General features: G+C 47.6%; 1 protein-coding gene across 9 annotated transcripts in view; it reads right to left on the bottom strand.

Annotated features, from left to right (window-relative positions):
* PIEZO1 (piezo type mechanosensitive ion channel component 1 (Er blood group)) overlaps positions 1-27,966 on the bottom strand; it is a 110,865-nt gene that overhangs the window by 30,518 nt on the left and 52,381 nt on the right. For all 9 annotated transcript variants that reach the window (XM_083626184.1, XM_083626183.1, XM_083626186.1 and 6 more), the window contains exons 3-15: positions 26,271-26,393; positions 21,583-21,625; positions 20,950-21,088; positions 13,732-13,903; positions 12,640-12,853; positions 10,108-10,279; positions 9,152-9,235; positions 7,863-7,947; positions 4,954-5,054; positions 3,993-4,253; positions 3,240-3,351; positions 2,315-2,493; positions 719-867 (exon numbers count right to left, since the gene is read on the bottom strand). In XM_083626184.1, the coding sequence (XP_083482310.1) occupies positions 719-867; positions 2,315-2,493; positions 3,240-3,351; positions 3,993-4,253; positions 4,954-5,054; positions 7,863-7,947; positions 9,152-9,235; positions 10,108-10,279; positions 12,640-12,853; positions 13,732-13,903; positions 20,950-21,088; positions 21,583-21,625; positions 26,271-26,393 (1,834 nt within the window). The remainder of the gene's footprint in view (positions 1-718; positions 868-2,314; positions 2,494-3,239; positions 3,352-3,992; positions 4,254-4,953; positions 5,055-7,862; positions 7,948-9,151; positions 9,236-10,107; positions 10,280-12,639; positions 12,854-13,731; positions 13,904-20,949; positions 21,089-21,582; positions 21,626-26,270; positions 26,394-27,966) is intronic.

Raw genomic sequence — 27,966 nt, 5'->3', positions numbered from 1 at the left:
TACTGGATCAGACCAATAGCCCATCTAGGTCCAGCATGCTGTTCTTAACAGTGGCTGGCCAGGTGCCCATGGGAAGCCTGCAAACCGGACATCAACGCAACAGCATTCTGCCCACCTGCAATTCCCAGCAACTGGCCCCCAAAGGCATAATGCCTCTGACAGCGGAAGCAGAACACAGCCATGTTGTCTAGTAGCCGTTGATAGGCTTTGTCAAATTCTCTTTTACAGCCATCCAAGTCGGTGGCCCTAACCGCCTCCTGTGGGAGTGAGTTCCACATGCTCTGCATGATCATAGAGCCATAGAGTTGGAAGAAACCTCAAGGATTCATTTAGTCCAACCCTCTGCAATACAGGAATATGCAGCTGTCCCTTGTGGGGAGCAAACTTGCAACCATGGCATTATCAGCACCACGCTCTATCCAACAGAGCTTTCCAGTGGTGTCAGACTACAACTCCCATAATTCCTGATCATTGTGTGGATTGTGTGGTTGTGTAGATGGGGAGCATAATAGCTTCATGCCCTGGTAAGCTTCTTATAGGCATGCGCTCTACAACTCTGAGAAGCAGGATGGTGGACAAGATGAATCTTTGGTCTGGCCCAGCAAGGCTCTCCTGACTTCCATATGCTAGCAGACACCTAGATTTATTGGAGACCAGAGTAGCAAATTTCCCCCAGAGCCTATTCCTCCAGTGGTCCTAAGGGGGTGGGGAAACTTACTGTTCATCGGTTAATCCCATGAAGTTCTTCCAGTACATGGGGAAGTCCTCGAACTGGAAGGTGTAAACAGCAATGAGCACCAGCATTGTGTAAGCCACCACCAGCCACCAGAAGGCCTTCAAGAGTTTCCGCCAGAGACTGTAGTACACCTGCAGAGAAAAGGGTGGTGGTGTTAGGGGAGGAGAATGACCCACCTGTGTCAGGATACTCCACCCACACACCCCAGCCGGTTCTCCAGAGGAGGCAAAGTGATGGGTGCCAATGAAAGGCGCAACAAGAGATCAATGCTCTGAGTTGTTCGCTTGTCACATATCAGGGGTGGAGAAAGCTGTGGACCTCCCGATGGTAGTGGACCCCAACTCCCATCACTCCTGACCACTGGCCATATTGACTACGGCTCATGGGAGTTGGAGTCCAGAAGCATCTCTAGGGCCACAGCTCTCTCACATGTGCCACAGGGGAACAGAAACAAGCTACACTGTCTGCCAACCCGGGCTGTGGGCTACCCCAGCAGCACTGAAAGCCCTTGGCCTGTATGGCCCTGAAAATATTTATTTCAGCAATATGTATACCACTTAATCACAGTAGACTATAAGTGGTATACAGGAGATCCAACAAAGGAAGACTAAGAGTGAGTTAGCTGTAATAAAAAAGAAGACTCCAGTAATCACCAGAATTTCAACAGGGGTGTGAGGAACTGTCTGACGTCAGCTAGAAGGGAGTGCCACAATACTAAACACATGACTCCTAAGGGATGCAAGTCATGCGTTTGAGCCATGGGGGACCACAACAATAACTCCCTCAAAGACCTCAGTGACTGAGGATGGATAGAAGCGATCAAGTGGTCCTCATGGGACCTGGACCTTGTAAATTAAAACAAGAGCACTGAGGTAACAGTAGAAATATCCCACATCAGGGGTGGGGAAGTGGATCTGACCAGCAGGCCAGATCATTATCTCCCCCAATTGCAACTGATCAAACCCATTTCCAGTAGTGTAGTTACCTGCCCCATACCTGACATCATCAGGTGAAGGGAAAGTAGACACACTTTGGCTGAAATGGCCTTGCAGGCTAAATGAGGAGGATGAGTGGGATGAATTAGGATAGCTGGTCAAAAGCTCCCCCCACTGCTCTCCTGTAATTACCAGGCTCAAAATTAAGCCCCCAGAGACTATTCTGAGAAGCAAGAAAGACTCCAACCAGTTGCCAGCACTTTATGATAACTGCAAAAAGATCCTGGACTGCTTAGTAAGCAGCGGGAGACCAAGGAGCTCTGGGAATATTAAGTAGTCAAAAAGAGGACACCTCCAGCTGTTTAACTAGAGCATCACCTTGAAATCTTAGGGTTTCACAACACAATCTTTGGGGAGTGGGACAAGGCTCTTCCTGGAAGGAAGAGCTATAGAGCTCGCAGTAGAATGCAGAAGCTCCCAGGTTCAGTGTCCAGCAGCTTCAAAAGATTGGACAAAAGCTGATGAAGAAAACCTTTCCTGCTTGGGACACTGGAAAGACTACCAATGGTCTGACTCAATATCAGGCCGCTTCCTCTGCTCTCTTTCAAGTTATGGCCCTGGGGCCTCTCTAACCCAGCCTAACCTGGAAGAGGGTGAGGCAGAGGAGGAAGAGGAACATGTAGACAATCTTGTAGACAACCAGGCGTCCGGCAAAGCTGACGACGATGAACATGCCGGCACAAACCAAGATCCAGAACTTTGCATAAAAGGCCATCACGTGCGCCCCCAGGATCTTTAGGATGTCTCGCTTATGGTCTGGCCCTGAGAGGGGAGAGAATAAAAAGGGTGGCTCAGAATCTGAGGTTGCAAGAATAGAATCTGGGTACTCACTCATGTGCTGGCAAACAATGGACATATTCCCTCAACAAAACTGCATAAAGTTCAAGATCACATTGTGATAGAAAGACAAGCTTCTCTTGGATTTTTCTCCTACTCCCTGTTCAACAAAGTAAGTGTCATGAGCTGGAATTCAGGGCCATCATCCTTGTGGTTTGGGGCAAGGAAAAGGAGAGGAATAGTCTCTTTTCCCCAAAAATGGAGAATGTGGAGAATCACCCCCATCCCACAGAGTTTTTTCCTTCCTGAGATGGAAATCCTGGCCCATAATTATACGGTGGGCCACAAGGGAAAGGCAACTTGTACATGCCCAGGAACAGTCTCCATATTTTTAACATTACAAACAGCACGCCTGAGGAGGAATGTAGTCCCAAAGACAAGGTTCTTCATCTGAGCTTTATCAAAGTCTAGCCAAACTTAGGTTTAGGGGAGCACAGCAAATGCTTTGGAACGAACTGCTCACAGGCCCATCCATGGGAAGGATACAGAAAACACAAACACAATTCATGCAAAGGATTTCCTGAACCTAAACGGGTGTCAATCTGGTCTGTAATCTGGGTAGGAGAACCACTAGGGTCCCATTCATGAGCAGAAGAGGATTAGTTTGTTTATGAAGAATTGAACAAAAAACAGGCCAACTGACCCGCTGGTCTTGGCACTTGCATTCTCACCTGAGTCTGAAACTGTCACCTCCACCAAGGGGGCAGGCCGTTGCTTCTTCTTCAGCAGCTTCTCCTTCACGAATTGCCTCACCAGGAGCCAGAAGGTCAGGGTGAAAAGGAGCTGCAGGCAAAGAGGGGGAGACAGCAGGTTAGAGTCCTCATGCAAGAGAACACTCTTCCTCCAAAGTGTTGGGTTTCCATTCCAGAACAACAGGACGGGTGCAGAAAGTCATTAGGGGGAATTTCAGGGGGGGAACACAAACTGGGGAAATAAGGGCCTTTCCTGCACTTAGGTTTTGTCACAGACCAATGCTGATTCCAAGCACAAGCATCACTGCAGTGTCCTGAGCTGGCTGTGCTGGAATCGGAAGTCCGTGGCCCTCCATAAATTGCTGGACTACAACTCCCATCATCCCTTCCTACTGGCTACGTTGCTGGGGCTGATTGGAGTTGGAGTCTGGGAGCAATTGGAGGACCGCAGGCTTCCCACTCCTGTGCAAGAACATTATGGAAGAACAAGATCACATCCTCTGGGGACCACAGGAGGAAAGTCTCCTGTTTCAGCATCTTGTGGCACAAAGGTAGCACAGGACAATACCAACGCCACTTTCAGCAAAACAGAGCCCCAACAGTGGGAAAAGAGAGGGGAGAAAGTAGAAAAGAGGGAGAGAGAAAGACTGGAGACACACACACACACACACACACACACACACACACACACACACACGTAAAGGACAGAGATGGTGCACAAATGGTGCCTACCTTGGCTCCCAGGTGCAGACAGGGGTGAACATACCACACCAGCCCCAGTTGCTGCAGGGGCATAAAGCCAACCTTGGTGGGCAGCTCTGGTTCTAGGTCCATGCCCCAAACATACTGGAGGCTGCAGAGGGTGATGCCATAGAGCAGGATGAAGGGCGAGCACAGCATGGCAAAGTGGTGCCTGCTCCGAACGATCCAGATGAGGCAGGCCCAGAGCAGCAGCACAAACGTCAGCCAGCTGTGATAGGTGATGCTCCACACCTGCAAGGAAGGGAAAGCAAGAGTCTCTGCCATGTGTTATATATGGCACTACTGAAGATTTATTGCTTTAATTCATTGTCTGCTGCTTTGGAAAACTGGTATAGCTGGAAAAGGCAGGTGCATGGCCTGGAAAGAGATAAATGCATGACCTTGTGCAAAGTAGCTAAAGATGCCAGGAGTTCCTTGGCCACACAGGCAGGAATAATAATGATATTTTGCTTGGGGGGGGGGTGACCCAACCAGGACCACCACAGGATTTTACATTATCAATGCCTATCACATGAGAAATTAACTTGGCAGTGCAGGGAACCTCAGGCAGAAATTCACAGAGACAAATTCCGGTTCTGAATTATTACTTATGCAAAGGCAAACGATAAAACACTCCATCCGCCTGCTACGCAACTCTCCTTCTGGCACGACTCTTTAGTTCCTGTTTTGTAATCTCATATTGCAGGATTTTAGCATATGTATCCTGAAGTGGAAGAAGTGGGTGGGGCTAGAATAATCCTTTTAAAAAAACAAAAACTATTGGGGGGAGGTTCATTGTGATTAAGTGCTTGCTGCGTCAAGAGCAGCTCTCGAGTCCTCTTCCCTCTTTCCACCAACCCCCTCTGCCCCCCGTGCATCTTGCTGCTGTCCTCCTTTGACCCTTCCACCCCAACGTCTCCCAGTGCATGGCCCAGGTGCCCCTGCTTCTTACCATCATAGCAATGAGGGCACAAACATAACTCTGGTTCATGATGACATGGCCCAGGGAATGCAGCAGCAGCTTCTCCTTGCGGTGCTCCTTTTTCCTGGTGGCTACAAAGGAGGGATTTTTAAAATTGGCTTCCAGGTGGAAAAATCAAAATTGGAGACAGAATTGTTAGAACCCAGTACTAAGAATTTGTCAAAAATGTACAACTTGCTGCTGAAATGGAATACACAAGATGAAACGGTTAAATCAGCTATGATTAAATGGGCTCAGGACATTGGTCATAATATTTTGTTTGCTGATTGGGAAAAGTTGTGGACCACCGGGATGAAATTTACGGCATGTAATGCTCTAAGAGAAAACATTATGAAAATGATATATAGGTGGTACATAACCCCAGTCAAGCTTGCAAAGATTTACCATTTGCCTGATAATAAATGTTGGAAATGTAAAGAAAAGGAAGGTACATTCTTTCACCTTTGGTGGACGTGCCCGAAGATTAAGGCATTCTGGGAAATGATCTATAATGAACTTAAAAAGGTATTTAAATATACTTTCCCTAAGAAACCAGAGGCCTTTCTCTTGGGTATTGTCGGACAGGGGGTGTTAAAGACGGACATAACTTTCTTTTTGTACGCTACAACAGCAGCTAGAATACTTATTGCGAAGTACTGGAAGACACAAGAACTACCCACACTGGAAGAATGGCAGATGAAGGTGATAGACTACATGGGCCTGGCAGAAATGACGAGCAGGATCCGAAACCAGGGAAGAGAAGCAGCGCAAGAAGAATGGAAAAAGTTCAAGGACTATTTAAAGAAATACTACAAAATTAATGAAAGTTAGAATGATGTTGGACTGGAAAGTAAACGGTTACTATTAGCAAGGGCTAAGACAAGGAGAATAAGGAAGATTAGATTAAATTTAAATTAAAATAAGGGAAGATTTGCTGAGTAATTGATAAGAATTTGGAATACAGAAAAGGGAGGCATGAGGAAGTCGGGGAAGAAAGGTATAAGAAATTAAGATATGAAATGGTACATGTTTTTTGTTTTGTTTTTGTTTTTGTCTGTTTATGTATTTGTTATATGTTTGTTATTATTATAAAAACCTTTAATAAAAAATTATTTAAAAAAAAAAATACAAAGGAGGGATTTTGAGGGCATTGTTCATTCATTCATTCATTCATTCATTCATTCATTCAGAAACCGCTTAAATTTTTAGAAAATCTTCAAATGGGGTACAACAGTGGTTCCCAAACTTTCTCCCCCCCCTCACTCCATGGACCACCTGAAAATTGCTGAGGGTCTTCGAGGACCACTTCAAGACATCAGCCACTGGCCTGATCCTGCAGGGTGTTCTTATGTGCTAGATAACCCAGTGTGGACGGGGCAATGTGAAAATCAGGGAAGGAAGGATCCAGGCCTCTAAGTCAGAAAAACTCCATCCTTTGGAGCCAGATCTTGTGTGTTGTTTTCCAGAGCTAGACTGGGATTACACACCTGGGCCATGAGCTTGCAAGGAGCACTTTTATTCCCAAGAAATCAGGGCAGGTTACCAATACAAGAGAAGCAGTGCTGTGCCTGCAAGTGCTGCCTTCTAACCACCAGGAGGAAGCACTGTCTCATGCCAACCCAGTCACAGGTGATTCCAGGACAGTTTAATGCCAGGTAAGCAGCCTACGCAGTAAACTCCCACACCTACGCTCAGTGCCAAAAGCAGTTTTCAGGATGAGCTCAGAGAAGGACATTGCCTTCCAGTCTCTTAACTTGAGGACACCAGGAACTGTCGAGTAGAGCCAAGGGCCCACACCACCAGCAGCAAAGACTGGGGGTGCTTCCAGACTGTTTCAATGTTTTGGGTCGGATTCAGTCACATGACAGCAAATGCAAGTTATGCAGCTGAGAGTTGATTTGCAGGTCCTGTGCAACAGACCCACTTCAACCTCTAAAACTGGACTTTTTGTGATAAGGAAAGTGTCGGGAAAATGCACTGGAAAGTGTGGGATAACGTTTGCTTGATGAATGCTCAACAAACAGTTTGTCTGGAACTGACTTCCACTAAGGACAGAACAAGAGCCTGGAGCTGAGTGAGGCCAAAGGCCCAGGTAGTCCAGCATCCTGTTCTCACCATGGCCAACCAGAGGCCCCAGGGGAAAGTCCACAAACAGGAGCTGAGTGCAGCAGCAACACTCTGGTGAATCCCAGTAACTGGCATTCAGAGGCTTACTGCCTTTGACAGTGGAGGGGGAATTGCAGCTAGCAGCTTCTGATAACTTTATCTCCCATTAAAAAAACTCAGTGGGTGAATTCTGCTTCCATTCTGAACCTGACCAACTATATTTTACTGTGCATTACACTGATATATGGTCCTTCCTCCATGGAGTTTAGAGCAATTTCCACATGGGTTTCCCATCCCAGAAAGATCTGCTTCACTTGACAGACATGACCACAAGCAGGTGCTTCCAGATCACTCTGAGCCCCTCTGACTGACTACTGGGGAAAGATCACAAGGATCATTTACCATCTCTTCTTAGCGGGAGGCTTGGCTCACATGCAAATGCAATCTAATGAGACATTTGATCTTCAAGCCTCCTTGCGCTTTGCAACTATCCTCTGACAGAGACCTGGGTGGCTGATAGGCTAGGCTGATCAGCTCAGGCAGGGTTTGGAGCGAGAGGGTTCTGCCTTTCAAGGGACAGTTGCGCTGGATGTTCCCTTTCCACCATCTGATCATGTGCTATGCACCCATTGCAGATGGTGTGTAATTAAGAGAATGCAGAAGTTGGCAAAAAGGGAGGAATATATGAGAGAAGGTAGGAAGAAAATTTTGCAAACTGATCTAAATTCAGAAAAAGCAATGCAGAACAGTCCTGCAGCCTCCTTGGCTCACCAGAGCACAGCCGCAACCCTTACCTGGCTGCCCAGTCTCCCCAAGGACATGCACAGTGCAATCCTCAGCATCAGCACCAGATGCCTCTGTCTCAGAAGTCAGCATTGGCTGTAGAGGAAAGCAGGATAAAACTGTTGAGGCAAATGGACATTCAACAGGCATCAACATCTGGATAGTTCAGCAAGCAGCTCAGATCTTGGAAGCATCAGGATAAGGAGGGCACATTCCAGAGGTGCAGCCATGTCAATGCGTCACAGCAGATAAACTTCAGAATCTTGTGGCACCTTAAAGGCTTAACCAATCTATTGTGGGCAGGGATGTAAGAAGACATCGCCTTGCCCTGTATTCATCCCATGCTGCACTGTTTCTGTTCTGCTGCAGTTCGTCTTCTGCCAATAACTTATTTGTCTCACTGTTTACTGGGGCGAAATTATGTAGCTTATGTAATTTATGCAATTAATTACATAAATTATCTGGCCGTTTTTTTATCCCTCCCCATTCGTTTCAATGCAAAGGAAATGCAATACAAGTTGGAGGACAGGGCATAATCAATTTATGGACTGAAAGCAACAATAATACCAATCATATTCACTGGATTGATTTCTGCAAACAACAACAACAAAAGCTACCATGTCAGAGACAAAAAATATAGTTCTGTCTGCTCTCAATTGTGCTAGTTTTCTGTTTGAAGGGAAGTCCGTCTCTCTCTTGGCTTTTTAAAAAGTTCTATGTAAAAGAACCCCTGACCATTAGGTCCAGTTGCGGACAACTCTGGGGTTGTGGCGCTCATCTCGCTTTACTGGCCGAGGGAGTCGCTGTTTGTCCGCAGACAGCTTCCGGGTCATGTGGCCATCACGACTAAGCTGCTTCTGGCAAACCAGAGCAGGGCACGGAAATGCCGTTTACCTTCCCACCAGAGCAGTACCTATTTATCTACTTGCACTTTGATGTGCTTTCAAACTGCTAGGTTGGCAGGAGCAGGGACTGAGCAATGGGAGCTCACCCCATTGCGGGGATTCGAACTGCCGACCTTCTGATCGGCAAGCCCTAGGCTCTGTGGTTTAGACCACAGCGCCACCAGTGTCCCAAAAGTTCTCTGTAGGAGGGCATTAAAAATATATATGATTCCGCACCTGCAGTTTGAGGTGGTGCAGTTCTCGTTCCTTTCCCCGCTTCCCAGTGCCAAGGAGTAGCAAGCCCTGCATCTGCTCAAGGCCTGGCTCCTGAGCCTTGGGGGGCTCATTTTCCCTTTGTCAACAGCGAGCCTTAGCAGTCCCAGCCACCTCACACAGCCACTCTGTGGGCCCCTCACCTTAGCATCTTCTGCCAAGCCATCTTGGTCTGTGGACCAGTTCTCCAGCTCCAGAAACTCGGATGTTGTGCTTGAGGCCTCTCTCTGTTTTTGTTTTTACAAAAGCAAAATAAAGGAAATAAGAATGCCACTGGAACTGTGCTATTTTAAGTGGAAGGAAGGAATGATCCTGGCAACCCTGGGTTGGCTTCCCTAGTCCCTAGCAAAAAACCCAACCAGTCCAACCCTCCACTGATATGTGGGTGATTTTCAGATCATGGAGTGGACTAAGTACATCCAGATCCTGCTCAAAACTTCTTCCACAGGTACAACTGTCACATTCAGAATAATAAATATCTACAGAGTTTTCATAGCTCTATCACTGAACTGAACCCCTTCCTTCAAAAATAGTCTAATCCTCATGATTTGGAATAAAGGGCTCATAGAAAATAAGAAGCTGCCTTATCCCAAATTGGACCATTACTCCATCTATCTCAGCATCATCTACCCAGACTGGCAGCAGCTCTCCAGTGCTTCCAGGCTGAGGTCTCTCTGTGCCCTTCCTGGAGATGCTGGAGAGCAAACCTAGGATCTTCGGCATGCAAAGCAGGTGTTCTGCCACTGAGCAAAGCAGGACTCCCCAAGTTATAGCTGGTGAGGACTGAGGCTTAGAGACAGCACCTTCTTTAATGCTGTCTGGGAGGGTTAAGGCCAAGTTGAAGATCTGAATGTGAAAGATCCAGGTCATAGCTCTTAACCAGTGCTGTACAAATGCCCCTATTTCCATCTCTCCCTTTTTGTGGTTATTGAAACACCCACCCAAGAATGCCACCGGAGCTTTCTTTCTTCTGCACTGGGTCTGTTGCAAGAAAATCAAGGCAGCTTAGCCAAACAAATTTCTCCCCCATCCCTAACAGGGAGGAGAGTGTCCAGACAGGCAGAGTCAAAGGCAGCAACACCAGTCCAGCAAGGCTCACCTGTGTATAAAAGTGTGACCTGCGGAGCTTCACCAGGGTGGCCAGGACATAATACAGCAGCAGGAGGATCCCTGGGTTGACGTAGACAGGCCAGGGGAGACTGACGTTCAGGAGCAGCGCATTGGGCTTGCTACAGCCCACATGGAGGACGATGGCCTTCAAGCCAAACAACCTACAGGGGAACGGAGCATGAAAGCAGTGGCAAGGCTCCACAACACCCAGATGTTAGGCCGGCTTCCCCACCCCCAAAACCCCCCCCTTTAGTGACCGACTCCAAAAGCAGCTCCAGAATCACCCCAGCTAAATTCACAAGGGGATTCCATCCCAGCTGCTGCCACTCGTTTGTTTGTTTATTTTGTTTTATTTATTTCATAAAATTCATACACCCCTTGATTGTAAAGAAAATCTCAAAGCAGTTTGCAAAAAGAATGACACCATAAAATCATTGATAGAAACAGTTAAAAAAACAACTAACTAGAACATTAATAAACAATTAAAAATAGGGATAGATTTAAAACAGATTAAAACACACGCCAACATTCTGCATGTCTGGATAGCCTTGTCTAAACAAAAATGCTTTTAGCAGGCGCCGGATGGAGTTCAGGGGAGGTGTCTGCCTGATGTCACTGGTCAGAAGGGTCCAAAACTGTAAGGCTGCCAGTTCTGTAGAACAACGTGGACATATATGGGGGAAGGCAGTATCACTAGTTGGCACTGCCAGCAGGAGAAAACTTTGGTATTTTGATGCTCACATGGATGCTGGAGATCCCAAGCCTCACTCACTCAACTATTAATTTTAAGGGATGGGATGGCTGCCCATTTGGGAGACAAGACCCATGAAAACGTTTGGAAACAGTAAATGGAAACTATCAGGGGACCAGTTGCTGGAAGCCAGGGGAGGGGAGAGTGCTTTCTTCTGCTCATGTTCTGCTTGCTGGTTTCCCACACACATCTGGCTGGTCACTGTGCTATCAGGATGCTGAACTAGATGGGCCTTGGCCTGATCCAGCAGACTCTTCTTATGTTCTTATGAGACATGGGAAGCTGGCATACCAGGTCAACAGTGCCCACTCTGGCTAGCAGCAGCACTCCAGGTTCTCAGGGAGAAAGGGGTTTCTACCACCTGCTACCTGTTCAATGCTTTTAACGGAGTGATGGGGAACCTGCAGTCCTCCATCTGTTTTTGGATACCAGCTCTCATGGGCAATGCTGGTTGGAGATGGCAGGAGCTGGAGTCCAACAAGATCTGGGGGGGCACCAATGTTGCCCCATCCCTGTTTTAACTGCAGATGTCAGGGACCGAACCTGGGATCTGCTGTATGCAAAGCAGGAGCTATGACCCTGAGCTATGGTCACCCTAAGGCTTAAAAATCAAGGTGGGAAACTAAGTTGTCTCCCTGCTCCAGGGCTAGTGACAGATACTGCCCACCCACAAAGCATGCTGGGTAACCATGACTTCTTCCAAGCCATGCCTCTCCTAGGATCTAAAGGACCTGCAAGGTTTCTAGATTTCATAAGGCTGTAACAAATAGGTGTGCAGTGAATGTTTCTTTGATATGTTTTCACAAGCATTCGCTTTCTCAAATGTATTGTTTGCTGGCAACGAACCACAAAAGCCACAGGTAAGGTTGCAAAGAATGAGATGGGAAACTGCCCCAGACTGGCCAGCAAAAAGGACTTTCCCACGGGAAACCTGGCAAGGAGTATAGAAAAGACAGCAGACACCTGCAGCCCATCTTACAGAGATGTCCAGGCTCAGGAGGTTCAAAGAGACTGAGGTGAAAGCTCTCTGCTTTGATCCTGGCTTTCAAAGAGAAGGAAGTATTTTCTCTGGTTGCATAGGTGTGGCTAAGGGTTCTTCTCAATCTGTTCGGCTCTATGTGGTTAATCCCAGAGCACTGTGGGTCCCTGAGATCAACAATATTGGCGTATGGGAAGGGAAAACTGGTTCAAAGGAGACTGCAAACAGGTCTCCAGGTTGCTCCAATGCCACTTCGGTCTGGCTCCTCAACTTTCAAAATGTTTGGAAAGAGAGATAAAAAACTGAATGGGCTGGATTCTCCCAGGCGATCCTGGTGGCTCCCTTGCTGCCTCAGCTTGGAAGGGGTAGAGAGTGGAAGTGGATGGACACCCCAGAGTGAAACTTGCACCGAACTTGCCTAGCAATGGGAGATCTTCGTGCTTTAGTTGAGAGGAAGAGCCAAGCCATCTGGCAGCTGCCTTGAGCCTGCTAGGCTCTTCCACCTGCCCATTCAGTGCATCAAGATTGGGGAACCCCCCCCCCACAGGCTTAATTGAGATGCCTCCCCCTGCCATGTTGCCTACTGTACACCAGATATCATACATGTATGTTCTCTTCCAGCAACCTGATTTTTTGAAGGGTGGGGTGGGAGCTTTAGTTGATGCTGTTAGGCAATTGGGACTTGATTCACTGCAAACCACACACAGCTCTGCTAACTGAGCATCACTGACACAATCCTGGAATCCTACTCTCCACCTCCCCCAGGCCATTCACAACTATCGCGCACTTACCGTGCCCAGAGGCCAGCGGGTGGAAGGACGCTCTGGATGAAGGGGGTCTGATAGCCATAGAGGCAGATGAGGTGGCCTCCAGCAAAGACGTCCACCATGACACACAAGGTGTTGAAAGCCAGGCGGCTGACGGGGAAGTGGCAGGCCCACCAGGTGCAGAGGCCGACAAAGAGCAAGTAGTACACACTGGAGAAAGCGGAGGGCAAGGTGATCCCTAGGATGCAAACAAGGAGGCAGCAAAGATTATTGGCATACAGCAGGTTGCAAGGAACTGCTTTGGAACTGAGGGGGTGAGCTCTGCATTCCAGTACTGAGCAGGGCCTGACCCAGCACAAAGCTATTTCCCACAGAAACAGAGGCATGTGTACACTCCACCTATGTCTCCTTCCATTTCTACATGTACCTTTTTTTTGGGGGGGGTACAAAGTTTGTATGGGGGAGGAAAAGCTTCTTAATCCCCTTTGAAGTCTTTCCTAACTGCAAAATGCAAAAAGTCCTGTGGAAAACGTATATCAGCGGTTCAGTGCAAGTTTCTTCTAATATACCCACTTCATGAAATTTCACCTCAAATTAATATTTTTGCAAAGCTTATTTCCCTTAGTATTTCCCCAAATATAGGAACCTTTGAATGCTTTTTTAGGCTTTACCTAAATGATTTTTCATATGCGTTACAGTCAAACCTCGGTTGTTGAACACAGTCTGTTCCAGAAGCCCGTTTGGCTTCTGAAATGTTTGACAACCGCGGTGCGGCTTCCGATGGGCTGCAGGAGCTTCCTGCACTCAAGCAGAAGCCGTGTTGGACATTCGGCTTCCGAAAACCATTTACTTCCGGGTTTTTGGCATTTGGGAGCTGAAACGTTCCAAAATGGAGGCGTTCGGAATCTGAAGTTCAACTGTACTTTGCTGGAGAACTCCACTGCAAAATTCATAGAAGTGCAAATGTCGAAGGACAGCTGTGTTTTGGCTTGTACATTGTTTCAGAAAGTGCAAATCAGGTAGATTAGCTTTTAAACACAAAATGAGATCCAATTTCTCTCCCCCCAAATCCCTAAATGTGGGTGAGTCCCGTTCTGCTCGCCACTGGACACCTACCTGCCAGCGCTAGCAGCACAATAGCCAGGATTTTCCCGACGGCCATCAAGAGCCAGTGTGCAGTTACCCGGAGCCGGGCAGCCAGCCGCGCTTGGTGCCTTGGGGAGGCCTCAGCCGGTGCATGGGCTGCTCCTCGAGGCTTTGACTCATCTCCATCCACAGCTGCTTCTTCCTGAAGGGGGAAAAATGTGATTACAAACCAGATGCCACAACACCAAGGGTGGCTCGTCAGCCACTAGCCTGACACAGTCCCCTACACAAAGCTTACTGCTCCTCCAGTCAGTGGTGCCAACAAAAATGTAATTTTTAAGCAGACATGGGGTTGGGGAGAGAGAGAGGTTTAAATCTGTCCCCCCAGCCCAGTGTCCAGGTGGGGAGGCAAATTGCTTCCCGTCTGGTCTTTAGGTTGATGAGCAGGGATGGGACAGCAACTGATTTGCACAGATCACTTGAGCAGGAGGGGACTGTGCATGAGCATGCAACCTGTGTGTATACACAGGAGAAGAAGAAGAAAAGAGTTTGGACTTGATATCTCGCTTTATCACTACCCGAAGGAGTCTCAAAGCGGCTAACATTATCCTTTCCCTTCCTCCCCCACAACAAACACTCTGTGAGGTGAGTGAGGCTGAGAGACTTCAGAGAAGTATGACTAGCCCAAGGTCACCCAGCAGCTGCATGGGGAGGAGCGGAGACGCGAACCCGGTTCCCCAGATTACGAATCTACAGCTCTTAACCACTACACCACACTGGCTCTGAGCAAACCCAATGCTGGCATGCGGACTGGCAAAGGGTTAATGTGGCCCTCAAGCCTCTGCAGTACACAGAAGAGCCCAAAGCAGTTTCTTTAGAGCTGCATTGCTCTGAAGATTGCACTGGGGGGATTGTGCATGCATTGTGATTTGTGGATATCAGCGTGGTTATATGCAATCCCTCTTTCAATGCTTTTTTTGCAGCTTCAACAGTTTCAGGGCAGGAATACCCCGTAACTTACTGCTGAAATCCTATAACTTTTCATACTGCAGATGTTCTGGGGTTTGTTTATTGTTTGTCCTGCTTTTGTTACGCTATAGCTCCGGAGCGTCCCTCCACATAGCAACAATATGGTAACATGGGGGAAGCATCACAGAACTAATAAAGTGGAATGATGTGTGGATGGTCTGGTATAAATCCACCACAACTGCATTATTATTGTGCCGGCATGTGACATGTTGCAGAATGCACTGGCAAAATATCCCACCAGTCTGGAAAGGCCCCTAAGTTGCTTACTAGTAGCAGCAAAATGTACAGTAGTGGAATTCCGGAAGAGGAAACAAACACCCACACCCAGAAAGCTGCAGCGTGGGAACCATTACTGATGGACAAGCTCACTGAGTCACTGAGAAATTAAACCCTTGATCTTTATGGAGTAGGGCCAGAGCTGCAGATAACTTGGTATTTAGAACACACACGCAAAACTCTGCTTAGAATTCAGCAACAGCATCAACAGAAGGCCAGCTTTTGTCTCTGCACAATGCAACGGCAGAGGCACAAAATCAACTGAGCACACACTTGTGGGCTTTTTTGAGGTGAGGTGGGGAGAGAATGCACTCTGAAATAAAATGTACCGTATTTTTTGCTCTATAAGACTCACTTTCTCCCTCCTAAAAAGTAAGGGGAAACGTGTGTGCGTCTTATGGAGCGAATGCAGGCTGCGCAGCTATCCCAGAAGCCAGAACAGCAAGAGGGATCGCTGCTTTCACTGTGCAGCGATCCCTCTTGCTGTTCTGGCTTCTGAGATTCATAATATTTTTTTTCTTGTTTTCCTCCTCCAAAAACTAGGTGCATCTTGTGGTCTGGTGCGTCTTATAGAGCGAAAAATACGGTAACTGCATGATTTGTCAGAGGCGGTATATGTCTCGGAATGCAACTTGCTGGCTATCACAAGTGGGGAGAGAGAGAGAGTGCTCTTCCACTCAGGTGCTGATTGTGGGGTTCCCAAAGGCAACTGGTTAGAAACTGTGGGAGCAGGGTACTAGACTAGGTTGGGTCTGATCCAGCAGGGCTCTCCTCAGGCTTTTAACAGGACAGTCTTATATACAGGCCTGTTTATGTTCATGAGATTATATGTCAAAATATTACACCAGTAATGTATCCTGCCATGCAGAGCCATGGATCTCTCTAAAACAGAAAAGCAATTTCTTGGAAGGGTGCAAGGGCAGAGTGTGGAAACAGGACCAGCCCCACACTGAGCAATGGTTGTAGAGGCAACTGAAGCATAGCTGAGGCCTGGGAATTAGATACCCCAACCCATCTCTGCCTAGCACAGCCTTGCCAGGGAAAACAAACCTGCTTAGAGGGATCGCTTACATCCCCCTGAGAACAAGATCGGGACAAAACGACACTTGATCTCCCTGTAATAACGGTAACACCCGCAGCAGCCACCAGGGACTGGATGGAGAGGCCGCAGGAATGTGGAAGGTGCTCCCTCGAGTGGTCGGTAAGCCTGCTTCCCTCCTTGCCTTCTGATCAGCAGCCAGAGCGTGGCTTCTTAAGAAATCCCCTCTGCTAAATTTAACTGGGTGGCAGCACAACCATGTGCAGGTCTACCCAGAAGGAAGACCCGCCAAATTCAGTGATCCTTCCTTCCACAAAGAATCATAGAACTGAAGAGCTGGAAGGGACCCTAAGGGTCATCTAGCAGGAATCCCAGCTAAAGAATCCTTAACAGGTGGCCATCCAATCTCTGTTTAAAAACCTCCAGGAAATGAGCCTCCACCACCTTCCAAGGGAGTCCGTTCCACCGTCAAACAGACAGATTACGCACAGACTTGTTTTGGATATGAAATTATCTTAATTGCTGTTACATAATATTTTTTAATGGTTAAATTGCTTCATTGGAAGTGATCCATAAATCCGGAAACAAAAACAAACAAACGAATAGGATTGCATTTTAGTCATTTGGGGCTGTGCTTGTTTGGTGTGTACCCCACCCCAGTTGGCTATTCTTATGCTGTTGCTACTTTAAACTGACTGGCTATTTTTAAACTTTTGCTACAAGTTGCCTTGAGAACCATGGACAGAAAGGTGTGATCTATCTGTTTGTAAACCAACAAGTAAAGCCACTGGGGGCCGGCAGCAGTTGACCCGTCTCCCAGTTTCATGAGCCTTGTGACGACGGGGCAATGGTGTTTGTGCGTCCCTCCCAGCCGTGCTGTGGATGCCTTTGGCGGCCCAAGCAGCTCCCCAGAGACATGCAGAGCATCCAGAGCTCTCTGCTGGAGCCAGGCTTCCCCCCCACCCACCAAGCCTGCCGCCTGCCCCCTGACCCACCACCTGGCCTTGTTTGTTTCATTAGCCGCTTTGGAAAGCGCATTCCGTAAAAGGCCTGTTTTTCTTGGCTGCCCAGCCTGGGTTCCTGACGACGCCCGAGCGATTTTCCAGCCTAATGTGGCTTTCACAGAAAAGGTATTTGGCCCCACCTCCTCCGTTGCTGGACGCACTTCGGCCACGGGCTCCAAGTCCGGCCCAGATCAATTGCGCCGAAAATGTACAAAGCAGAGAATTCCCCCTCCCCCTTGGAGAGTCCAGCGGAAAGGGCCCTGCACAAGGCAGCCTGACCTCAGAGTTTCCAGCTTTAGCTCGGCATTTGCTAAAGCTAGGAGCAGGGAGAGGCAGAGAGGGAAAAGGAGGAGCGATAGGAAGGGGGAAGGAGAATGCCCTCCCCATAACAGGAAGCAATGAGCCCCATGGCAAGGGGAAGCCAGTGAGGGGCCCAGCCTGGGACCCCAAGACTGTTCCTAATGGGTGCAAAAGGTTAGAAGCCAAGACTGGCTGAAAGCTGTGCCTTCTCCAAACCCAAGTGTGTGCGAGATAGTGGAGGGAATGCTCTCTGCACATGCTCAGAGCAGACTCCTGTGTGTTAATTACCTTCATGTATTCCTTGGCCAAGAAAAAGAGGAACTTGCTGAAAACAATAGCCCAGCCCTTTTCCCTCTCCCAAACCACCACTCTGTTTGCTTGTCTTGGCTTAATAAAAAACACCCTGCTCTGGTGGTGCTAAGGGCGCTCTCTCATTCCAGAGGTCCTCCTGGTGGTGCCAGGTATTCCAAAGGTCTGCTTGACAGTTACTACATAGAGAATGTTTAGTGGCACCGACACTCTGGAGAGAGCCAATGTGGTGTAGTGGCAAGTGTGTTGGACCGGGACCTTAGGAGACCAGGGTTCAAATCCCTGCTCAGCCATGGAAGTCACTGGGTGACCTTGGCCAGTCACAGTCTCTCAGCCTAGCCTACCTCACAGGGTTGTTGAGAGGATTAAAGGGGGAGGAAGAGAACCATGTACACCATCTTGAGCTCCTTGGAGGAGAAGTGGAATATAAATGCCATAAATAAAAATAAAAAAGGAAGATGAAATCAATATAGATGTGTGACATGCACCAACAGTTTGTTGTTGTTGTTGTTTAGTCGTTTAGTCGCGTCCGACTCTTCGTGACCCCGTGGACCAGAGAACGCCATGCACCTCTGTCCTCACCAACAGTTTGCAGATATTTAAAAAGTTTATTTCAAGGCAAGCCTTTGGGGAATAGCAATGCAGCCTGGTATTCAATTTTTCTGATCTGGAAAGGTTTGGTTTTTATTTTATAGATAGATAGAGCGAGATTTTTGTATAATGTGTCTTTAAACATATTGTACACTGGTACCAGAGAGGTCCGTAAACTTCCACAAACAAATACATTAAAATGTTTTAAACACAGGAGTCCTACTTTGCATTCAATGTGTCAACTTCATGCTGGGGACAGGAGGAGGAGGAATGGATGGTCGTATTTCCCCTTGCCATTTTGAGGCAAGCGACATTACAGGCACCTCCACGTGGCAGCTTATTGGGGACTTGGCGCCACCCACAAAGTGCTTTAAGCAGCATCCACACTGCATCGTCCCCATCAAAACGCCACCTCATATTATCTTCCCTTTTAATCTGGATTTTCCATTTCTGTGAAAAACCCAGTAAGTATAACAAAAAATGAGCTAACACAGAAATGGAAAATCTGGATGGGGGTTAGGGATATGGCATGGCATTTTGATGAGGGTTACATAATGTGGATGCTATTAAAAATTTGGAAGCGTGAGCAGTGCTAAGTCCATGAAAAAGTGCTGTGTGGAGGCACCCTCCCTTTCCAATTCTCTCTCTCAAGTCTCCCAATTCCACTTCCTGCCTCGTCTTCCTTTACACCAGGGGTGGGTGAAACTCAAGCCCAGGGACCATATGGAGCCCTCCAAGACTCCCTTCCTGGTCCTCCAGGATCTTGCCATGCCCCGCCTCTTTCCAGTCACGCCTCCTTTCCCCAGGTCACACTCCTCACTGAGTGATTTTGCCTGGCTGGAATATGTCCCTGAACTCCTATAATGATGGTTGCTACTCCAAACAGACCCCAAAGAGGGCCTACTGTACAAAGGATACCTTTATGTCCATTGCTTCACCCACTGTTTGCCTCTAATCCCAGAAAGTTGCCCATAAAGGAGTGCAGCTCTAGGGTTGAAAAAAGGCACCCCACTCCTGTTTTGCACCCATTCTTCTACTCTCCCATTCACGCGAAGAGCTCTTAGAATCATAGAATCGTAGCGTTGGAAAGGACCCTGAGAGCCACTGACCTCCTGCATCTCAGCGTGTGGTCCCCCATCCAGTGTGAAACCATACCGAACCCTACTTAGCTTTGCAAATGTGCTTGCAGTTTTATCGCTTTCCCAATTTTGCTTAGCCCCATCTTTCCCCCACTTTCCTGATGTGAGTCCCTTCTCTGGAGAGACCCTTCCATCAGCACACAAAAAAAAAAAGTGGGGAGATGCCTTTCACTTAACAATCACTGGGGAAACTTTACATCACTGATTTCTCTTTTCCAGCTCTACTGCCCATCAGATTTTGACACAAAAAGACACACACGTGCACCCTTTCCTTGCCATGCCTGTCTCAGCCCTGGGCAGGGCATGGGGACACTCCTGAGCCTGGCCCTGCACTAATTGGGCGCCAAGCAGCAATAAGTGCCAGCAGGCAGGTGGCAACTTGCTGCCCACCCCCCACACTGCTGAATCTTATCCTCGGAGATTTCACAGCAGCCCTGCATAGAAAGGCCTCTGTTGAGTCCCGGTGTTTTGTTAGGGAGTCTCTATGGCAACTTGGGAACGGCAAAAGTCGCTCATCCACTGGGGCAGATGTGGGAAACCTGCCCTCGAGGTGGGTGAGTCACAGTTTGAGGTGCCAGGAAAGTCAGTCTCTCTCTCCCCCTCTTGCACTCCTCCGGAGCTAATGGCGGGGGGGGGGGGGGAGAGGAGGCGTGAAGAATCCTGGCAAGAGCAGGATGATGCTAATGAGAACACAAGGAAGAGCCAAGAGGTCTATCTAGTCACAGAATCATTGGAACACAAGAGTGGCGTTCAATTAAGTTTCACTTACAGAAGGCTTGTTGAAAGCAATGAACAAGAGTAGGTTGGGTTCATTAAATTCATTGGGTCTACTCTGAGTAAAACCTAGCAAGACTGAATGTGGAGAAAGAAAATGAGCACTGTATCCCACCGGGAGCTGGTCCTACCATTAGGGAGAGCGAGGTAGCCAGTGAAGGCAAGGCGCTGGGGGGCAGTGTTTGCCACACAGCCTGTCCTCCTCCCCATCAGCCAATGTGGAGGGTGGCAGCACCATCTCGTCCTTCACCTCCATTAGCAAAATGTTTTGGGGTGGTCCTGCTACCCCAAAGCAGGGAAAGGAGAAGCAGACAGAAGAGCAAAAGCACACTTAGGACTTATCCACACTTCCTCTCGTCTCACTGCTTCCCCAGGGAAAGCCGCTCTTTAGCGCTCAATCAAAGCAAACGGCAATTTGGGTTTTTCCCAGACTGCCATCTGTTCTGATCTATGGCTAAACAGCAGTTTTCTCCCTTGGAAATGTGTGGAGCAAGGGGAAAACAGCTCGGACCCGTGCTTCCTAGGCACAGTGCACGCGGAAGTGTGGATGAGCCCTTAGAAAACTGAAAGGAAAACCTGGAAGAGCCTGAGTGCTGGATCAGGCCAAAGACCCACCTAGCTCAGCATCCTGTTCTCACAGTGGCCAACCAGTTGCCCTGATGGGAAACACAAACAGGACACTCTCCACATTTGTGTCTGCCCTACTGCAACGTGTTGTGCTGCAATAGGTATGATGAGACACCTCCTGCAACGGTTAGAAGCCTCTCTCTTTCTCTCTCTCTCTCACCTGTTCAGGGCAGGATTCTGATGGGTGACTTGCTGGCTCCAGGCGGCTGCAAACACCAAGGCAGATGGCAGAGACCAGCAGAATCCCAAAGTCAGGGGCCACCAAGCGCACCGAGTTGGGGATATCGTTCAAGTCCAGCCTGGAAGTTAAAAGAGGAGTGGTAAATCCTGAAAGTGCTGAGGCTGCATTATATGCCACAGCTGGGCCAGGCTTTGGTCTGTGGCACCGGCTAGCAATACCTGGTGCAAAAGCAAACAAGGCTTGCCCGAAAGCTGGCAGCAGCACCTGCTTTCCAAGCCCCAAAAGCAGAGATGGGGAACCCGTGGCCCTCCAGATGTTGTGCAACTCCCACCAGCCCCAGCCAGCATGACCGGTAGTGAGGCATGATGGGAGCTGCAGTCCAGCAACATATGGAGGGCGCCACATTGGCTACCTCTGGGCTAGAACAGAACATTCAGCTTCCATGCCCTCTTGCCCATGACTTCCCAGCTGCCTAAAAACACAGGGTTTCAGTTCAGTTCCACGCTCAGTCTCTCTGCCTACAAATCTTCCCAATGGGCATGCTGCAATGGATGGCCCAAGGGATGCAGCTCTAAAAGGATTTGCCCTCACCTTTCTCCTCTATACCCTTACCTGGTGACTCCAATGTGCTGTGCAAGAGTTTCCCATGTGCTGCCTGAAAGGAGAGGGAAAATAGAGTCCATTAGCTGCCATCATCATCATCATCATCATCATCATCATCATCTTGTACTTCACCCAAAGGTCACAAGGCAGGTTACAACAATTAAAGCACAACATTCAAAAGAGTTTAAAACAACTTACAACGACCCAAAATAAGGTGGGTCCTAAAAATATGCACTTCAAGCGTCAAAGGCCACGGCAAAGAGGTACATCTTCAGCATCTGCCAAAAGCTGTACAATGAAGATGTCAGATGCACCCTCTATAGGGGCTGCCACAGAGAAGACCCTCTCCCAGGCTACCACCACTCCCAAGCTGCTGACAGTGAAGAAACTACCAAGAAGGGACCTCCTTCGTTGATCTTAGCATCTGAGATGATCTGCAGCGAAGGTGGTGGTGTTTCAGATATTTGGGGCCTATGTCATTTAGGGATTTCAACACTAGCATGAGCACCTTTCATGAGTCCCCCCCAAAAGAACAAGCAACTAGTACAGCTGCTTCAAAACAGGGGCTATACGAGATCTAAACAAAATCTCAGCCAGAAATATGTCTGCCGCGCTTTGGACCAATTGCTTGTTTCTGAGTCATCTTCAAGGGCAGCCCCATGTGCAAGCAGGTGCCAGCCAATAATTAAAATAATTTGAGGATTCTATTTCTATCTTCACGGGCTGAGATGGCCACTCCTGAACTGAAATCAATTGCCGGCTTGTCTCCATGTTCAAGAGGTGAATCAGGGGTTGGAATGAGCTGAAAGATCAGAAGCTCCTAACTTCCTTTGAGATGCCAGAAACAAGCAATGGCACGTAAAAGACCATCTCTGGTGGGTGAAGTTCACAGAGGGCTGAAAGATACATTGGATGTTGCTTCACTCTTACAAGGAGTACCACCTCTAAACCATGTTTGCGTAAACAAAGCAAGATAATACAGAAATTCTTCCGAACACGACTCTCAGGCCAGCAGGACTGCTTGAATTATCACAACTGATAAGGGAGGGAAAATCTGCGAAGGATGTTAGCTGGTACGGTACATAACAACTTAATGGGATAACAAGCATTGGAATCTGATTAAAATTATAAATAAGGATGCCAGTGGGGCCCTGCCCAATCATCCTAAAGTGACGCCTACATCTTTTTAAAGTTCTGTCCGTTTCATTTGCATACTTTGGTATGCAAAGCAGAATGCAGCTTTCAGATTATCTGCTGGTTCTAAGTTGGCTGGAGTTGTTGTGAGCTGTAGTCCAAAATACCTGGAGGGAGGACCCCAGGTTGGTGAGGGCTGGATTAGTCCTGACAAGGTTTGGAGAGCTGTGAGAGGGTGTTTTGCTAGAATATGACATTTTGATTTGAAAAACAGATTTCAAGGTTTCCATTTAAAATTATCTCTTTATACGGTGGTTTGCTGGCTGAGATTGAAAGGCAATAAAAATATAAAACTGAGGTATTATATATCTGATGGCCTGATTTGTTTTTAAAGCATTCATTTGCATGCATAGCTGCTGGAATAAACAGGATGAATGGTTCCTCAAGATCTGTGAAATAATAGGATGCATAGACCTCCTCTTCCAAATTAAGGGAATATTACTGACTACTAAAATCAGTAATCCATTTCCTGATTTGTTTGTTTTTGGAAAGGTGGTTTGTTGTTGTTGTTGTTTAGTCGTTTAGTCATGTCCAACTCTTCATGACCCCATGGACCAGAGGGTTGTATCCTATCTACTGCGGGTCTGCTGTGAGAAGTACTAGTGTGGAACACCACCCATGGATTGCACAAAGTTGTCATATACTGCATATGAGCTGACCAGCTCAGACTCTACTATATATTTTGGAAAAGCTGTTGGCTTGCTATGCATTTGGACACTTATTAGAATATCATAACTAAAATTTGCACAAAGGTTATTGAGATCAAGAAGCAGGTTTCCATCTACGTTTGCATACAATGGGACACCATACTGAACCAAGATGGCAGACCAACCCTTTCAAAACTGCAGTTTTTTCACCACTGATCTTAAAACTGTGCTGTTTTTCCAGTTTCTGAGATTCCCTAAGCACCACCGAATATGAGGCTGCTAGTTGGAAGCCACCCAGAGTAGCTGGGGAAACACAGCCAGATGGACGGGGTATAAATAAATAAATAATGAAATGCTTGAGAGTATAATCAACGGATATTTCAGGTCTTTGGAGAAGTGACTTATCAGATGTATGCAGAGATGTGGCTTGTAATCTAGTTTTCCCTTTTCCTAGATTTCCTTCCGCACAAACATGATCCAGTGTGCCTTGGTTATATTCCTTCAGAAATGAAACTGTTTTCTCTGTCTTTCCATTCTATTTCTTCCTCTTCTGCTAAATGTTTTAAGAATCAAAACAAAGAAGTTCAAGGATGAGATGTTTGAACATCACTTCGAAGCTAAGCATGCTTCTGTAGCTCACAAGCAAAGTGCCGTCATTTTAAATGGAGCCACCTTCTAAAAATACAGTATCACAAAACTGTAGAGTTGGAAGGGACCCTGAGGATCTCCTAGTTTAACCCCCTGCAATGCAGGAATATGCAGCTGCTCCATACGGTGAATGAACCTGCAACCTTGGTGTTATCACCACAGCACTCCAACCACCTGAGCTACCTGTGAAGGTTGTAAGGAAGCTCAGCTCTGCAACCTGTGAATGCATGCAAGTTCAGGGTCTGGAAGGCAGCAAACACAGCCTGGGCTCTTTCTACACCCTTTCCCCAGCCCCCTTGTTCTATTTGTGGGGGAAACCACCTAAGCTTTTCATTTTATCAGGATGGGGAAATCCAGAAGGGAAGCCTGCCAGGAAAGGGAGTCAGCACCAGCAGACTAAGCCCAGGGTTACGAAAGCTTGGAGACAGCTCTTCCAAAGGAACTGCTATGAGAAGGTGAAAAGCAGAGAACAGGAAAGTAGCAGCACTATTCTGGGGCTGGGGGAATGGGCTCAGCTTGTGTGCAGCCACTTATTTTATAGGCCTGATGCGGAGGAGGCAGAGAAGATGAAAAAACTTGTCCTGTTTAAGAATCTCAGCAGAAATGAAGAGAGCAGAACAGAGTGTATTGAGATGTTTCTGGGACCAATGAACAGCTGTGATCAACCTTGAAAAGCCATCATGTTTCATCTCAAAATTGGAGTTCTCAAAAAACCCCAACCACAACAGGCCATCAATTTCAAAACTTTCTGTTGGGAGAGAAGTTCCATTTCCTGAGCACCACAAGTGACAAATTAAGTTCTGACAGGCGAAGTTGTTCCATCCAGAGAAGGAGAGGAGAAGCTGTCCAGGCTGGATTTCCATACAGGGAACATTCCTTGATGCCTCCGATTCCATTGTGCAGAAAGAGAGAGAGAGAGAACACGCTGCTTGCCAGACAGCCCCACCTAATCCCCCCAGCCCGGCACGCATACCCCAGCAGACTCTGCATGCAGTTGGCAGAGAAAGATGTCAAGAAAAACAGAAGGGCCAGGGGATCACAGGCCTCGCATTCCAGCCATGCTCAGGGTCAGGCCCAGTCTTCCTGGGTCTCCTCTTTTACAACCACTTGTAAATAGCTTCATAAACCAAAGTGTCACCACCAGTCAAAGCATTTGGAGCCAGGCAGCAGGGTGGCATTTTTCCTTGAGAGGCTGGAGGGCTGTGATGGGAACAAAGTTCTTTACAAAAAAAATATATGTATTGATTTTAACAAAGAAACAACAGCATACAGCATTACCGCTATGTCTGAAAAGATTCAGGCACAGGGAAATTACAAAACAAGTTTTAGATAACAGCAAACAAAGAAAGCAGAAAAACAATAAGGGGAATTGTTGCACAGCCAGGTACAAATAGAATGTGCAAATGAAAAGCAGAGGAACAGAGTTCTTCTAATCTGCTGCAAAGCAAAATCCACGTATATTTGGGATGCAAAAGCATGAAATTTGCTCTACCATGATCTTTTAAGAGCAGGAGTTAATATTATCACAGCAAATGCCTGGCCACAACAAGAATGCAGCAGGTACTTGTAAGGGAGGGACAGCCAAGTCTGGGGGCTAGGAAGATGCTTAAAAACTCTTAGCATGCCTGCATATTCTCCCTTAAATATCCCCCCCACACACACCCGGTCCAGTTTTGGAGCTCAATTGGAAGAGAGGATTAAAAAAAAAAAAAGACCTGTGGTGACTCGTGCCCATTAATTCACTCCTGGCAAATGCACCTCCCCCCCAGCCCACAGCATCACCATTACACAGTTCCCAAACTTGCACTTCTCTTGTAACATTTACTTCTGCTCTAAAGCTGCTTCCAGAATTCTGCTATTTTGCAGGAAGGATTCAATTTGCATACTGGCAAATTCACATTGTGCAATTAAAGTAGATTCAGGCTTGCACAACAAACTCGCATACCCCTGCCAAAAAAAAATGGACTTTTGTGGTAAGGAAAGTGCACTAGAAAGTGTGGGATAACAATTGCCTGACGTGAAACCATAGAACGTCCCCACATACAAATCAGAATGAATGTTCCATAAACAGCCAACATCATACAGCTTAACCACCAGCTTTGTGCAAACAGATCGGGATGAATGCTCAGTAAACAGGTCAGCTGGAAGCAGTCTATGTCTTTCTCAATGGCAACATCCCAAGAGAAGCAGATGGAACAAGGTACTCACAATTGTGCCCCAGTAGCTGGTCCAACGTGGGGATGGTGTACAGGCATATCTGGAAAACCAAATGGGCAAGGAGGAAAAGGATGCTGGTTCCCAAAAGGGCACGGAGGAGACGCCCTGTGTGACCTGCAGGACAAAGCAGAAAGCGAGAGCTATTTAAAAGTGCTCAGAAGCAATGGGTGTACATTATCAGGCAGATTTCTATGGTCATGTGTTTGCCCATTGAGGATAACACTATGCATCTGTCAAAAAAAGAAGGAGGAGGCTCTGCTCCAAGCCTGAGGAACGTTTGCCCCTCCTGAGGTTCCTGGACCACAACTCTCTCATCATCCCTGGCCTGGAGCTGATGGAAGATGGAGTTTCCCACAACTGCTTTACTCCCTGAAAGCTTATGCCACAATAAATCTGTTAGTCTTGAAGATGCCACAAAACTCTTGTTTTTCCTCTGAGGCCAGGTTCTCCTCCTTTAATCTGTCCCACTGGCCTCAGCCAGGCCTGTACACCTCATGACCTTCCAGGCTCAGCACAGCCCACCAACCATGTATGGCAGCCCTCCAGGGTCTTAATAAGCCTACTGCCTACTGTTTTCAATGACTGCCCAGGAGTGCAGAGGGTTTGTTGAGATCCTGGATAGGGTCATAATAGGCTTGGAGGACCCTGAATCATGGAGACTTGGCCTACACGGAGCCAGGAGTTAAGCCTGCAGGGTCCACCCCACCGCGGCCATCCCAAGAGAAGGAGGAGGGCATTTGCTGTACAACGATGCAGCTCCTTGCAGCTCTGGCCAGGACCCCTCTGGGTTGCTGGCTGCTCACCTTGCGGCCCACAGCTGGAAAATTCCAACAAGATCTCTTGCAAGGAATGGCCAGAGTCAGATCTTCCACCAGATGCTGCTAAGCCCCCTGTGCTCCTTGCATACGCCTCATAAATCTAAGGACGCTGCCGGCAGGGGATGGGGCGGGGAGGCGGGGGAAGGCGCAAGGGGGTGGGGAGAGGAGAGCTCACATTTTCCTCTCCAGACTGGAAAAAAGAGAGAGAGAGAAGACTCTCCTTCAGCCATTCAGAGTATCCCTAGAGGGGACCACTGGCAGCTGCCCGAGAGGAGGGGAGCAGCCCTTCCAAAAAATCTTCACTTTCATTCCTTCTTTTTTACCGTAAGTTTGCTTTCTAGCTCTTTCAAGGGAGGGAGGCTCAGATGGCATGAAATCCATGAAATATTTAAACAGGTAGAGCCATTAGTGGTGGTTCCAGTTATGGATCTGTTCAATGTCGGAGAGGCAAGAGGCACAACGTAGGGCCATTGGAGAGGAAGGAGCAGAATAGAAAAAGGGACCGATGTGTGAAGGATTCCACCCTCAGTGGAGAACTGGCCTTGACGCCCTAATGGTATTCCCCTTCCTTCTAAGGCTATGAAACTCATACAGTGGTACCTTGGGTTAAGAACTTAATTCGTTCCGGAGGTCCGTTCTTAACCTGAAACTGTTCTTAACCTGAAGACCACTTTAGCTAATGGGACCTCACGCTGCTGCTGCTGCACCACCACGCGATTTCTGTTCTCATCCTGAAGCAAAGTTCTTAACCAGAGGTAATATTTCTGGGTTAGCGGAGTCTGTAACCTGAAGCGTCTGTAACCCAAGGTACCACTGTACTTTAATTCTTCCATGTATAACACTGGCTTATATTGAGTCAAGCCATCAGT

This window comes from Podarcis filfolensis, assembly GCF_964270895.1.
Source record: "Podarcis filfolensis genome assembly, chromosome: 8".
Classification (NCBI taxonomy): domain Eukaryota; kingdom Metazoa; phylum Chordata; class Lepidosauria; order Squamata; family Lacertidae; genus Podarcis; species Podarcis filfolensis.
Note: the sequence above shows the minus strand (reverse complement) of the source record. Positions and strands in the feature narration are given on the sequence as shown.